The sequence below is a fragment of the Chiloscyllium plagiosum genome, chromosome 10 (genome assembly GCF_004010195.1).
Source record: "Chiloscyllium plagiosum isolate BGI_BamShark_2017 chromosome 10, ASM401019v2, whole genome shotgun sequence".
NCBI lineage: Eukaryota > Metazoa > Chordata > Chondrichthyes > Orectolobiformes > Hemiscylliidae > Chiloscyllium > Chiloscyllium plagiosum.
Window position 1 is genome coordinate 75,964,380 of NC_057719.1, and position 14,129 is coordinate 75,978,508.

Below are 14,129 nucleotides of genomic sequence, written 5' to 3' on the forward strand. Positions count from 1 at the left end.
CTGATGTTAAATGCTGTTAACACTTTATTTAGAAAGCTGTCACTTTCTCAGAGGTTTTCACAAAGACGCTGACTGTGACCCAGATCTTCTGTGGTGCAACTATCATCATCAGGTTGCTATTCCACTCAGACTTTCCTTAAAGTTGACTCTTTTCCTCTGACCTTCTGAATCCAGCTCCACAAAAAAATAAGGAGCACAGTGTCCCTCCGAGAACTCCATCGGTTTGGAGAAGATGGAATGTTCACATTGTCCCTACTCCTGTATAGTAGGTTTTAAGCTGCACTCTTAAAATTGGTAGTAACACTGCTAGTCAGTGGTTGAGATGAATAAGTGGGACAGTGTAGAACAAAACATCATAGATATACAGTGAGAGGAGGTAGGTTCAAAACTCAGTTGACGGGTAACTACTTCTCTTAGAGTGTTAGGAATCTGTTGAATCCACTGCCCCAGAATGCACTGGATGCAGAATCAATCAACAGATTCAAGAAAATATCGCTGTGTTTCTGATGAAAAGTAGGATAAGGGGTTATGGGGAGCAGGCAGGTGAGTGGACTTGAGATCAGGATAAGATCAGCCATGATCATGTTAAATGGCAGAGCGGCCAGAAGGAATGGATTACTTGCTCATGCTCCTAATTCCTATGTTCCTACAAGTGAATGGTTATGGTGGTGGTGTGGGAAAGTGGATGAGGTGGTTGTGGAGGGTGGCAGGTGAATGATAAAGGCAGTTGGTTGTCAGGTCTGCTCAGATGGTGGTTGAGTGAATGCTGGGTGATTGCCCCAAATTGGTTGGTGCAATCAGACCGGGTTGGGGGAACAGCCAGGTGATCAGGGTTGTTAGGAGCTAGTTAGGTTGAAGCGGGTGGCAATTGGATGGGTAGTGGGGGAGGGAAGGGGAAAAAGGGACTAGTCGGTTATGGTCGGTGGCCAAGAGGAGTGGTTGTTGGTAGGAGTCAAGGCAGAGTGTGTCTGTGTGTGTGTGTATACACGCGCGCACGTATGTCGACATGTGTGTGTGTGCGCACATGTGTAAGTGTATTTGTGTCTGTGTGTGCACATGCATGTGAGAGTGTGTGTGTCTGTGTGTGTATATATGTGCACGTGTGTGTGTGTGCATGTGTGTCTATCTGTGTGGGTGTGTTAGGGTGGTGGTGAGGTTGATTAGAAGCTCAATCCTGTAATTATCCAGGAACTGAACTAGGAGTAAGATCTTGTGCTCCAGGAGTGATGACCTGGTGAACTCTGACTTAGTTGGGATCGTGGTGCAGCTAAACCGCATTCCACCTTCTCACACCAACCAGAACTAAATCCTGGGCTGCAAGGCCCACAGTCTCCTGCCCCCAGCCAATCGATGCCATTAAATGACCAATTAAGGAACAATGCCCCACTGCAGTGGGGACTCATAGAGCTACAAGTAGTGACCAGGGGTGGGGTAGACGAGTTGTCTCAGTTGGGAGGGACAGTGTTGTTCCTCTACAAGAGGCACTCAGTGCCTGATCGAGAGACTAGACGTCTTGCAGGGAGTTAGCTGTTGGGAACCAAGCTTCTTACCATTGCCTACCCTTTGTCCCCCACCCCATTTCCATGATGCCCCAACCCAATAATATTCCCCATCTCATTTAACCCTTTGTCCTGGGTGCTCTGCGATCCGAGACCTCACTGAATGCTCTTCCATCGAGCAAGCAAGGACTTTCCCTGGAAGAGTCAGGGTGGGTCCATTGCAGGCTCTCAAACCAGCTGATGAGGCCCCTGACAAGTTTCTACCCAAGGTATTTTCTGAGAATCAACTTCTGGGAAATTCCCACGGAAATCTGCATGTCGGAAATTACACAAGGTCCTGACACACAGTTCTGGTGCGAGATCCGTTATTAGCCGATCTGGAGATTGGAATTTTTCCACAGTGAGAAAGATCTTATCATTTCAAGGACTGTGCATGATTGCAACCTGCACGTTTCACCCTCTGTAGAAAGACAGAATTGCTCGTATTAAATTCTGGATTTCTGTATTACTCTGCACATATGTAGAACTCACAAAACTACTGTTATTTTCAGGTAGTGATGACAACGAGCTTTTTCTCAATCATTGCCTCTGCAAAATACAGGCAATAGAGAGCAAAAAGATTTTTTATTATTTTATTGGAAGCCGGGTGCTTTTCAAATTTTCAGAATTGTCCTCTGAAAGTATTGGCAATACTTCTCCTTCCCTGACTCTGTAAATCGACTTTCTGCCATAATTGCAGGAAATGTACGGCAGACCAGAAAAAAGTTACAGGGAAACTAAGTTACAGTTAGAGTCCCTTGGCAACTAATTGTGGACTGGACAATCCGACATTTGAGTAGATTGTTCTGGTTTACAGCTTAAAAAGTTCTGAAAAACTAATGTGAAACTTTCAACCTTATACTTGTAATGCTGTGCCTATTAGCTGAGGGACAGAGCATTAGATAATTAGACATTCAATGATCTTCCATTCATTCATCACAACATTATTGACTGTCTGAGATTTGTTTCTTAGGTATGTTGTTGTTTTGAGCAAACGTTCTCAACAAGTCAGCTATTAGACTTTTGCGACCATCCATGTCACTCCAACGCAGTCCTTCTGTTCAGTTTTGCATTTGACAGAAAATGGCAGCTTTAATTCTATTCAGTGCTGTCTTTAGTGCCACAATAAGGCCAGTATCAGTAAGTATTATAAGTGCCAGGAAGGACCCGCCTAAGCCAATGATCCCACAATACTTTACTGTTAATGTTGTAAAAGCCCTCCCATCTTGTGAGGCCCAATGATCGCCTGCTGATTTAACATGATCTGCCTCTGATATATCTGACAGGTGATGAAGAGGATGAAGACACAGGAGAGGAGAGACTGCCCTCATGTTTTGACTATGTGATGCATTTTCTGACCGTCTTTTGGAAGGTTCTGTTTGCCTGTGTACCTCCTACTGAATACTGGAATGGATGGGCCTGCTTTGTCACGTCCATTCTCATCATTGGCCTCCTAACAGCCATCATTGGTGATCTGGCCTCTCATTTTGGCTGCACCATTGGTCTGAAGGATTCCGTTACAGCTGTGGTATTTGTAGCTCTCGGCACTTCAGTACCAGGTAAATAAATATAAGGAGCAAAAAAACTATTATAAAATTGCTTGAGAATGTTCATACTAAACTGAAATGTCTTCAATTCATGTGAAGGGGCATTGATCTCTTGATTTGTTGCACCATCTCAAATATTTCTGCAGATGTTTCAGTTACAACTAGTGACTTTTGACTTTCAGTAATGTCACTGAATTAGTGACCTAGAGAATCAGGTGAATGCTTTGAGGTCATGGGTTCAAATCTCATTTACAGTAGCTGGTGCAATTTAAATTCAATTAAATGTCCTTTCTAAAGCTAGCCTCTGAAATGGTGACCCTGAAACTCTCATCACTGATTCATACAATACAGAAGAGGCTCTTTAGCCCGTTGAGTCTGTATCGCCAAAAACACGCTACTACTGACAATAGCCCCACTTTCCCACACTAGGCCCAAAGCCTTGAATGCTATGACACTTCAACTTCATCTAAATATTTTATAAAGTTTGCAGGGATTCCCATCTCAACTACACTTCCAGGCAGTGCATTCCAGACCTCCACTATCTGAGTGAAAAAGCTTTTCCTCAAATCCCTTTTAGCCTCCTGCCTTTCACTTCAAAATTATGCCCCTCTGTTATTGACCCTTCGAGGGGGATTTGTTGCCTATTATTCATCCTGTCCATTGCCTCTCATGATCTTATACATCTCTATCAGGTTCCCCATAACATTCCTCTGCTCTAAAGAAAACAACCTGAGCATATTCGCCTCTCTTCATTACTGAAATGCTCCACCGCAGGCAACATCCTGGTGAATCTCCTCAGCACCCCCTCCAGTGCAATCACATCCTTCCTGTAGTGTGGTAACCAGAACTGCACACACTCCTCCAGTTGTAACCTGACCAAAGTTCTGCACCTTTCTGCTCTTAGAACTTATGCACGCCTAATAAAGGGAAGTATCCCATATGCCTTCTTAACAACCCAATTAACCTGTCCAGCCGCTTTCAAGGACAAGATCCCTGTGTTCCTCTAAGCTTCCTGGTGTCTTGCCATTCATCGAGTACATGGGTATTGAAAAACTCATCTGCTTCACTCATGCTTCATTCAAGAAGCTTCACCTCTTTACACAGAGGTGCGTGGAATGCAGTGCCAGCAGTGGTAGTAGAGTCAGGGTCATTAGGGACTCTTTAAATTACTGTTGGATAGGCAGATGAATGATAGTAAAATGAAGGGTGTGTAGGTTATTTTGATCCTAGAGTAGGATAAAAGGTCAGCACAACATCGAGGGCTGAAGGGCCTGTTCTGTGCTGTACTATATTCTGTGTGTGGTGGGTGAGGAAAGTTTACCTTGTCTGGTCTCCATGTAACTCCAGCCCCACAGCAATGTGCTTCATTCATAACTACTCTCTGAACTGGCTGAGCAAGCTGTTCAGTTCAAGGACAATCAGGGATAGGCAACAAATCCTGGCCTTGCCAGCGATACCTACATACCCTTGCAAAAATAAAGGATGGCATTGGCTGCACCCATTTTGTACTAAACAAAATTCCACATCGGGTCAATGGGCTGTTAACGGGGCTGATTTCCCTCTGAGTTCCTGCTGGGATTTTGCCTATTTTCCAGGCTGAAGGTGGGGGAAGGAGTAGCAGAGTTGGTCTTGCTGTGGAATTGTAGACAACCATAAGGATATCAAACAGAAATGACATGGGCGTAATATCACAACAACAACTTTACTATTTTCTGTGGTGGCCTCATGAAAGGCATTTCAGCCTCTGAAAGTGAGCCTTGAAATGTTGCATCAGGCATCCCTCCTATTCTTTCTTCTCCACCTCCAACTGGGAAACCGCAAAACGGTTAGGGACGAAGGATCACAGTGCGCACAGTCAGGGCACAGCCCCTCCTTCATGAGTGCGATTCGGCTGTGATATGTTAATCTTCCCAGCAATGCTTGTAACCTCAAAATTTGTGTTTCAAATGATTAGGACCATTCCCCAGTCATCAGCTTGCCAACTTCCAACGAGCTCCTGAGGTCAGGGATATGTTGGAAGAACTGCTCCTGGTCTGGATTTTGTAGCTCATCAAAATGAGGACTGCCCAGAAACCTTTGCGCATTGAGATAAAATAGTGCTTTTATATTAGAGTTCCAGACAGTAGCATCAGGCCTGCAATGTTACCAAGTAAACCAGGGAAAAATGGAGCTTGTCAGATTTCAACCCTGCTGAATGGGTGGCAACAGTACCCTGTCCCAGGGAAAGATTTCAGTCTGTATCCTTGGCCAAACTAAAGCTGGCCATTCAACAAATTGGGGCGCACAGTGACAAGTGTAGAGCAGGATGGTCTCTACAGTTTAACAAAAACAGAAATTGCTGGAGAAACTCAGCAGATCCAGCAGCATTTGTGGAGAGAAAGTAGAGTTAATGTTTAGAGCCCATATTTTCAAAATGGATAGTAGCTAGGAAAAGGTTGTATATAAGTGAAGACGGGGTCAGGGAAGGGTTGGGGGTGTGGTGGGTGGTGGGGAGTGAGCGGATAGACAGAGGTAGAGAGAGAGAGAATTACGTGAGGCAGACAAAGGGGTGGATGACAGTATGCCAGCAAGAAAGGAAGGCTGATAATCGGGACCATAAATGGGTGAAAATGAATTGGCTGAGCTGAAAGAGTGACAGTGTGGGAGTGGGTAAACGATATTGAAGAAGGTCAGGGAGAATAAAGTTGGGGAAGTCTTACTACAGCAGTACAGGGAATTGGTTATGGACTTGGAATATCTGTATAATTCTGGTGCACGAATAAAGTGAGAGACATACTTGCAATGGAAGAAATTCAGAGCAAATTCACTAGCTGCGTTCCCTCAAATGATTTTAATTTTTGCAGATTTCTGAAGTGTGTGCATGCATGCCATTGACTTTCAAAACTGTAAATCAATCATGAAAAGATTGTCAGCAGGCCGATCGGCTTACACAAACTCTCGGAGTGACCGTGTAGCCACAGAGCATAGAGGAAACATTGCTCACGAGGCTAATTAAAAAGATTTACAAGGATGTTGCCAGGGTTGGAGGATTTGAGCTATAAGGAGAGGCTGAATAGGCTGGGGTTGTTTTCCCTGGAGCGTCGGAGGCTGAGGGGCGACCTTATAGAGGTTTAGAAAATCATGAGGAGCATGGATAGGATAAATAGACAAAGTCTTTTCCCTGGGGTGAGGGCATCCAGAACTAGAGGGCATAGGTTTAGGGTGAGAGGGGAAAGGTAGAAAACGAACCTAAGAGGCAACTTTTTCATGCAGAGCGTGGTACATGTATGGAATAAGCTGCCAGAGGGAAGTGGTGGAGGCTAGTACAATTAGAGCATTTTAAAGGCATCTGGATGAGTATATGAGTAGGAAGGGTTTAGAAGGAAATGGACCAAGTGGTGACAAATGGGTCTAGATTGGGCTGGGATATCTGGTCAGCATGGATGAGTTAGACCGAAGGGTCTGTTTTCGTGCTGCACATCAGTATGACTCTATGACTGTAAAATTCCTGGGATAAAGGAATTGCCTTATGAGGAGAGCAAAAAACAGGTTGAATATAAGAATAAAAGGTGACCTTAATGAAACCGACATGATTGTGAAGGGGCTTAACAAGGTAGACACTGACAGGATGGTTCTTCTTGTGGGAGAATGTAGAATTATGGGGCGCACTTTAAAGATATAAGGTCTTCACAATTGGAAAGAGGGATTTTTTTCTCTCAAAGCGTGGGTAGAGTTTGGAATTCTCTTCCCCACTGAGTAGTGGAGGCTGGACCATTAAATATGTTCAGGGCAGAGATAGGCACAGACATGATCAACAAGGGAGGCACGGTGGCGCAGTGGTTACCACAGCTGCCTCACAGTGCCAGAGGCCCAGGTTCAATTCCCACCTCTGGCAACTGTCTGTGTGGAGTTTGCACATTCTCCCCCGTGTCTGCGTGGGTTTCCTCCGGGTGCTCCGGTTTCCTCCCACAGTCCAAAAATGTGCAGGTGAGGTGAATTGGCCATGCTAAATTGCCCGTAGTGTTAGGAAAAGGGGTAAATATAGGGGAATGGGTCTGGGTGGGTTGGTCTTCGGAGGGCCGGTGTGGACTTGTTGGGCTGAAGGGCCTGTTTCCACACTGTAAGTTATCTAATTAAAAAAGGGAGGCACAGGGTTTTTGAGGAGGGCAGGAAAGAAAATGCTGTGAAGGCCACATTCAGACTTAATGAAGTGGAGAAGCAGGTTCAGTTCCTGCCCATGTTCCTATTTCTTTACTGCCTTACCAGTCAACCTGGGTTCCCACTCTTCATTGCCGCCCCGTAGCTCCCTTTGTAAGCTGTGAGCTGTAAGGTGGGTTAACTTAGCAACATCTATAGGTCGACAGCTTTAGATCGCTATAGGAAATGGAGGTTTAGGCACAGCACTGGAAGCTGAGTGGTGCCTGTGAAGTAGCACAAGGTAATCCACTTAGTTGAGGGGAATGAGAACTGGGAAAGATGGAAGTTACTAGCTGCCAATTGCATTTTTTGAGGAAGTTGTTTCAGGGGCTGAAATCGAAGCCTTTGGCTTGCCAGTGCCCTGGTCTGATGCACCTCTTGTTTTGCCTTTGCAGACACCTTCGCCAGCAAAGTAGCAGCCGCCCAGGATCACTATGCCGACGCCTCCATTGGGAACGTCACCGGCAGCAACGCAGTCAATGTTTTCCTGGGCATTGGATTGGCATGGTCCGTGGCTGCCATCTACTGGGCGTCCCAGGGCAAGGAATTCCAAGTCGATGCCGGCACCCTGGCTTTCTCTGTCACCCTCTTCACCATCTTTGCTTTCGTCAGCATCGGCATCCTGCTGTACAGGCGGCGGCCGCACATCGGGGGAGAGCTGGGTGGTCCGTGGGGACCCCGAGTCATCACTGCCATGTTGTTCGGGGGATTATGGTTACTGTACATTCTGTTTTCTTCGTTGGAGGCTTACTGCTACATCAAGGGGTTCTAAAGCAACAGAAGGCCTCCGCTACGCCCCAAAGAGACACATACCCCCTTGAATCTCTTCAAACACAATGCAATACTCGCCAACAATATTCCACTCTTTAAGGGAAAACAGAATTACTGGAGATGATCCCATTGAAGAGGGCAGTGTACGTCCTACAAATAAAATGAAAAGAACAGAAGGCATTTTGTCAAGGACTGTCCTGTATCTTCATCAAGCACTCCTGAGCTTTCTTGCCTTACAGAAGGGTTTTTATTAAACTACAAAGGGGGGAGGGTGGGAAGGAGGTATTTGGATGCTGCTGGGACGGAGTTGGATGAAGGTTTGCCTAATCAAAGAGCCAGTTATAAGCAGAACGCATACAGTGGTGAGGACTGCCCTTCTTCAGTGGAAAAGCCTGCTGCGTGTCATCCAAAGTAATTATTATGTCCAGTCCTTGCTGCTGAGAGCTAATCCATCCAGACAGAGAGAAAAAAACATCATGTTTCACAGAAGGAACTGGGCAATGGTGCTTAGGTACAGCACGACTGGCAGTTTGAAAACAAAACATGCCTGTTGCAAAGACGCCCTCTAATTTGATTACATGTCGTGTAAATTTTGGAAACCGGTTTTTACGTGTCAGTAACATATTGGGAATTTGCTTGTGTTGTCACGAGTTGGAAAGAATTAAAGCACTTATGGGGAAGGGGTGTTCCAGGAAAAGATCAACTCATCTCTCTTCAGAAAACGTGTTTGGTTCTTTTTTTGAACGGCATGTTTAACAAAACCAATGGCCGGGGGTTACCTTGTAAATACTGTCACATCATTTTAACTCACCCTCACATGCAGCTGAAAGGAAATGTCATTCAGAGTCTTAAAGTATTGCTTCCGGGAGATGCATTAATAATGGATCTCAAGCATGTGAACAGGAGAAGGCCATTCAGTCCCTCAAGCCTGACATGCTGCTGGGTATGATGGTGGCTGATTGGCATCTTAAAAATGATCGCAGGATTGCTGTAGGGGTGTCAGGGAGAGGTGACAGCATTGATGGGGTTGGGAGAACTGTACCACATTTTGTGCATCACAGTGACTCATTGTCCACAGAGTCAGACAATAAGAGAACAGTCGTACGACTTTCTGAGAGTAACGTTGCAAACAATTTGGAAACGAGTCTACTTTGAAATGTTTATTGACGTAACACAGCCACTTTCTATATAACGGCACGTAGAATTGCCTGGTCGAAGGGGGCTGCATTCTCTATAGTCTAAGCAGCACATAACATTAGAGTTGTTGAGTGCATCACATACTGTAAATATTTGACCAGAATACATTCTATGCTTACCACACTTGGAGACAGCAGGGACCCAGTGGCAAAATTACGAAAATCAAGCCCTTGCTTCTAGCAACCATAACATAACTTGAGGAGGATATTCTTAACCCAGAGGTGACTTGTTGTGACAATGAGATCTTAAGGACCTGGGCAATAATAGTTGGAGAGTGAAGTGAGAGGGAATATAGTTTGAAAGCAGAATCTCTGGGTTAATCAAAGAAGTAGCTGGATATTCAAAAGTGCTCTTATATTTCCTGCTGCTAGTGACTTGTGTACCCTCTAGCTGCATCTAATGCTTTTCTTTTCAATGGAAAAATAAAAGCTGGTCCTATAAGAGTAGAGATTTTTTTTGACAGGCATCCACCATGTTGTAGCCAGTCTGTGTAGCCAAGTTCCTGGTGACGATTTCATAGGATTGTTGGTTTTGTCCAAAGTATTAGACCTTTTTTTTTATCAGAGGAAGTCTGCATGGATAATTTCATCATATTTGTGTGCATTTCATTTTTTCTGATTAGAAAAGATTTGTGTAAACATTATGAAAAAAATGCAATTGTCAAAAAAAAATTTTGAATAACTTTGTTTTCTTGTTCGTTAAACCTGCTCTGAATGTTGGTGTGACTATCTCTGACTACAATTCACTGATGGGTTGCTTTGGTTTAGTTGTTCACTCATCCTTACAGTAGTTTTTTTTGTCCACTATGCTCAGGGTAACTTTATAGTGAACATAGTGATGTGGACTAGAAGATTGGGAAAAGATCCCAACCTTGATAGAGAACCAACCTCTCTAGCCAATCAGTTGAGAGTACAGGCAGTCCCCGGGTTAGAAACAGATCCCATTGCTAAGTACATTTGTAAGTCCATTTGTACACAAGTCGGAACACAATGTAGTACTATATAAAAGAGCCATTTGAAGGTACGAGCAAATGTTGGTATGTTGGATCTTTAAGATGAATATTAATATGGGATCTCATTCGTAAGCATTTGTTAAGTCAGACATTCATAAACTGGAGACTTCCTGTAGTCTGCCCATGGTTGTGATTGATTTCACAGAATAGATGCAAGTTAAGGTCAAGTTAAAGGTGAGTGATGAGGCAATAATAGTGTATTTAAAGTCTGAGGCCAGTTCACCAGACAAAGTCCTCATCACCATCAAATAGAGTGGCGGCTGTGTCGTTAGACTTTGAAACAGTGGTTCAAGTATTGTGAAGAAATCCAAGCATGACTTTCTTTTAAAAACAATGTATTGCAAAGAAAAGCCTTGAGGTAAACTATTACTTTGATTCTTCAGTTCCAACTTGCCCACTCCCTCACCAAAACCCCAAAGGTATGAATGAAATTGTTGATAATTGTGAGATTTATAGCTTTGATCTGTTCACACAGAGAGATTGCAGCACCAAAATACAGTAAACGATGATGATTATGAAGGCCTTACATGATCTGGCTGATGGAGGTTGGCCAGGCCTAGTAAGTTCTCCTTGAACTAGTAACAAATTTAATGATAGGAGGTCCTTCTATATCATGAACAGTCACAGTCTACATATAATTTTGTCTGAGTACCACCGACAAAGTTAATGTTTGTTGCCCATTCTTAATTGTCCTTGAATTGAGTGGTTTTACAGGTTTTTGTAGAGGCAGTTACAAATCAATCATGTTGCTGTGGGTCTGGAGTCACCAAGAGACTAGACAACTTAAGAGTTTACTTCTTTAAAGGCCATCAGTTGAATGAAATGAATTTTTACAGATCTTTAAAAATAAAATGAGCTACTGTGATAGCGCAGTCATCATATGCATCAGCTTATTTCAAATGTTCCCAGAATTTGTACCCATTACCCCCAATGGCGTAGTTCATAGATTTAAATTACTTGGCCAGTGAAATTACTGCTATGATAATGTTTTCTCTAACTTCAATGCACAAAACTGCTTCATGCAATGGTTACTATTTAAAGCCTGATTTTGCACATGATTGAAACCCCCATTTTAATCAAATACTCCAACACCAAGGCTGAGGAGTTCACTCAGGTGAACTGTTGGGTTTCTTAGGGACACAGTGTTAGCAACACATGGTCAGTTGGGGAGGTCTGACAAGGTCTGTTTTTTAAGCCTCAGGTTTCATCATAATGGCTTTACGGTAGAAGCATACATTGTTTAGTGCTCCAGTTACCAGCTATGAGAGCAGGTTGATTTGTGGAAGCCTGACAGAAGATTGGTAGGGTGTTGGCTCAGGTCTCCGACCAAGGTTCGGGGAGCAATAGGCTGTTAAGATCACAGCACCCTGGAGTAACACTCAGCTGTCAGGCCCAGATATGCTGACGGGGGGATGGATATCAGGTAGAAAGATTGCAGACCACAGGAAAACTGTCGGCAAGTTCAGGCAGGAAGATGGCAGATCTTGGCAATAATGCAGGGGAATTGATAGAGCCTGGAAACAGGGATTGGGAATGTGGTTGAAAATCTCTGGATTCACAGTGACCTGATTCTGGTAGATGCTAACCTGTTTCTCACGTCAGTGATGCTCAGTGTTGCTTTTTCCCTGTTGACATTCAGCACTGGCATGGCTGCCTCAGGGCAAACCAAAGATGCGATAGGATCAATTGAAGCAGGTGATAGCCCTTAGTTGCATGTGCAAGCAAATGGGAAGCTCTTTCAGGCATGGGTGAAGGAAACCTCTTCGCAAACATGATTCATGGTCGAGATGTGTGGGTGCATATCAGACAACAGTTTGATCCCCAAGCAAGGGGTGCTGCCTTATTGTCATGCTGCATCCAGGTTTGCACACTAAGGTCATGAAGGGAATTCAGTTTAATGTCTTTGCACAAGAGGGATCCCTTATTAGTTAACTCTTAATACAGACTAGATCATGGTCAATTATCCTGTATATTTGCTCCAGCCAAACTCTTTCACAATGTGATTTACCCACTTGATACTCCTTATAAACGATGCTTTTAATGGCAAGTGATTTCTGTAGAGTCACTTAATGAACAGGGGCTCTTTATACACACTGTATTAACTTCCTATAGGCAACTCTTTATCCTGGAGGAACCATTGAGCACGGTAACACTATACATTGATATTGGAATGATGATTACAAAGTTTCAACCTCATTTCAGAAGCAAATATAGGATAATCCTGAGAATCCTTGAGAAAGTAACTGCCACAGTGCTTATTAATTGATCTTGGAAATGTTGACTCAATTCTCTGCAGCAAAACGTGTAGCTTTTACACCACTTTCTGATGCTGGGTGGGTGATGTGATCTTGACTGTGCAATAATGTGAAATGGGTAATAATGAGTCACTGGCCTGTTTTACATCTCTCACAATTTTAATTTCCATCAGCTTCAACACTGGGAAATTAAACACGTTTCCAATTCATATCACTTTTTTTTTTAAACACTGTCTCATGAAGTCCCATTTTTATCCCTACTGGTGCCTGTCTCTTCAAAAATGTGTATATGAATCATCATTATTACCCTTGTAATGCTCAGGAAAATTGTTTAAAACGTTTGAGATTTTGTGGGCTTATCTGCAATAGTTTCAGCATTGAAGGCCATTGATGAATAGAAACCAAGTTTAAAAACTAGGCAGTGAAACAAAACACCTGCAGCATACAAACATTTTTTTTCTGACCTATTGTTCATGCAAACAAAAAGAACACAGTCGTTTTGATTCACAAACTGACCACGTTCGACTTAGAGACCACCCTGTGGGTATTGGTATCTGTAACCTTCAATCCTCTATGCGTAGCCTTGCATGCCTTGCATGGTGCATTGACTGGAATTGTTTAATTATTTATTTTGTTTCACTGTTGTCTTTCTGTTTTATTCTTTCCTAATTTATTTTCATTCTTTTACTACATCGAAGAGATTCTGTACACGATGCCATATGTGACACAGCTCCTGAAAATGTTTCCATTTGCGATTATGCATAGTGTACTTGATGATTGTGGCTAGATTTGTTAAAAGGCAGCTTGCTCACCATGAAGTACTTCAGTGGGAAACCAACTTCAGGAAGACTCTAGGTAGACAGGTAATAATCACACTGCCTGTTCACCCAGAGCCCATTGGTGTAAACACCCCAGACTTGCATACAGAGTTGCTTTGTACAGTAACCTGAAGGGAAAATGTGTGAACATTTACAATAAAAGTCTGAAAACTATCAAAAGTTTTGGAGTGCTCACTTTTGTCCTGATCAGTTGTCATTTAGGTGTACTCAGAAGAACCCATAGACACTGGCCAATACTTTTCCTTTGATCATCATCACAAAAACAAAGACAGACAAATCATCTGATCATTATTACCTTGTTAACCCTATTCATAAAGTCATAGAGATGTACAGCACAAAAAGACCCTTACGCCCAACTCGCCCATGCCAACCAGATATCCTAAATTAATCTAGTCCCATTTACCAGCATTGGGCCCAAATCCCTCTAAACCCTTCTTATTCATAAACCCTTCCTATTCATAAACCCATCCAGATATTTTTTAAATGTTGTAATTATACCCATCTCCACCACTTCCTCTGGCAGCTCATTCCATATGCGCACCACCCTTTATGTGAAAAAGTTACCTGTTAGATCCCTTTTCAATCTTTCCTCTCTCACCTTAAACCTATGTCCTCTAGTTTTGGACTCCCCTCGGAAAAAGACCTTGTCTATTTACCCTATCCACGTCCCTCATGAGTTTATAGACCTCTATAAGATCACCCCTCAGTCTCTGCTGTTCCAGAGAAAACAGCCCCAGCCTATTCAGCCTGTACCTACAGCTCAAATCCTCCAACCTCGGCAACATCCTTTTCTG

The 14,129-nt window shown here is 43.4% G+C and overlaps 1 protein-coding gene across 6 annotated transcripts in view; it reads left to right on the forward strand.

Annotated features, from left to right (window-relative positions):
* The window catches only part of slc8a3 (solute carrier family 8 member 3), a 503,015-nt gene extending 489,526 nt beyond the window's left edge, over positions 1-13,489 (forward strand). For all 6 annotated transcript variants that reach the window (XM_043698123.1, XM_043698121.1, XM_043698124.1 and 3 more), the window contains 2 exons: positions 2,825-3,097; positions 7,657-13,489. In XM_043698123.1, coding sequence (XP_043554058.1) covers positions 2,825-3,097; positions 7,657-8,033 — 650 coding nt within the window. In that variant the 3' untranslated portion in view covers positions 8,034-13,489. The remainder of the gene's footprint in view (positions 1-2,824; positions 3,098-7,656) is intronic.
* The last annotated feature ends 640 nt before the right edge of the window (positions 13,490-14,129 follow it).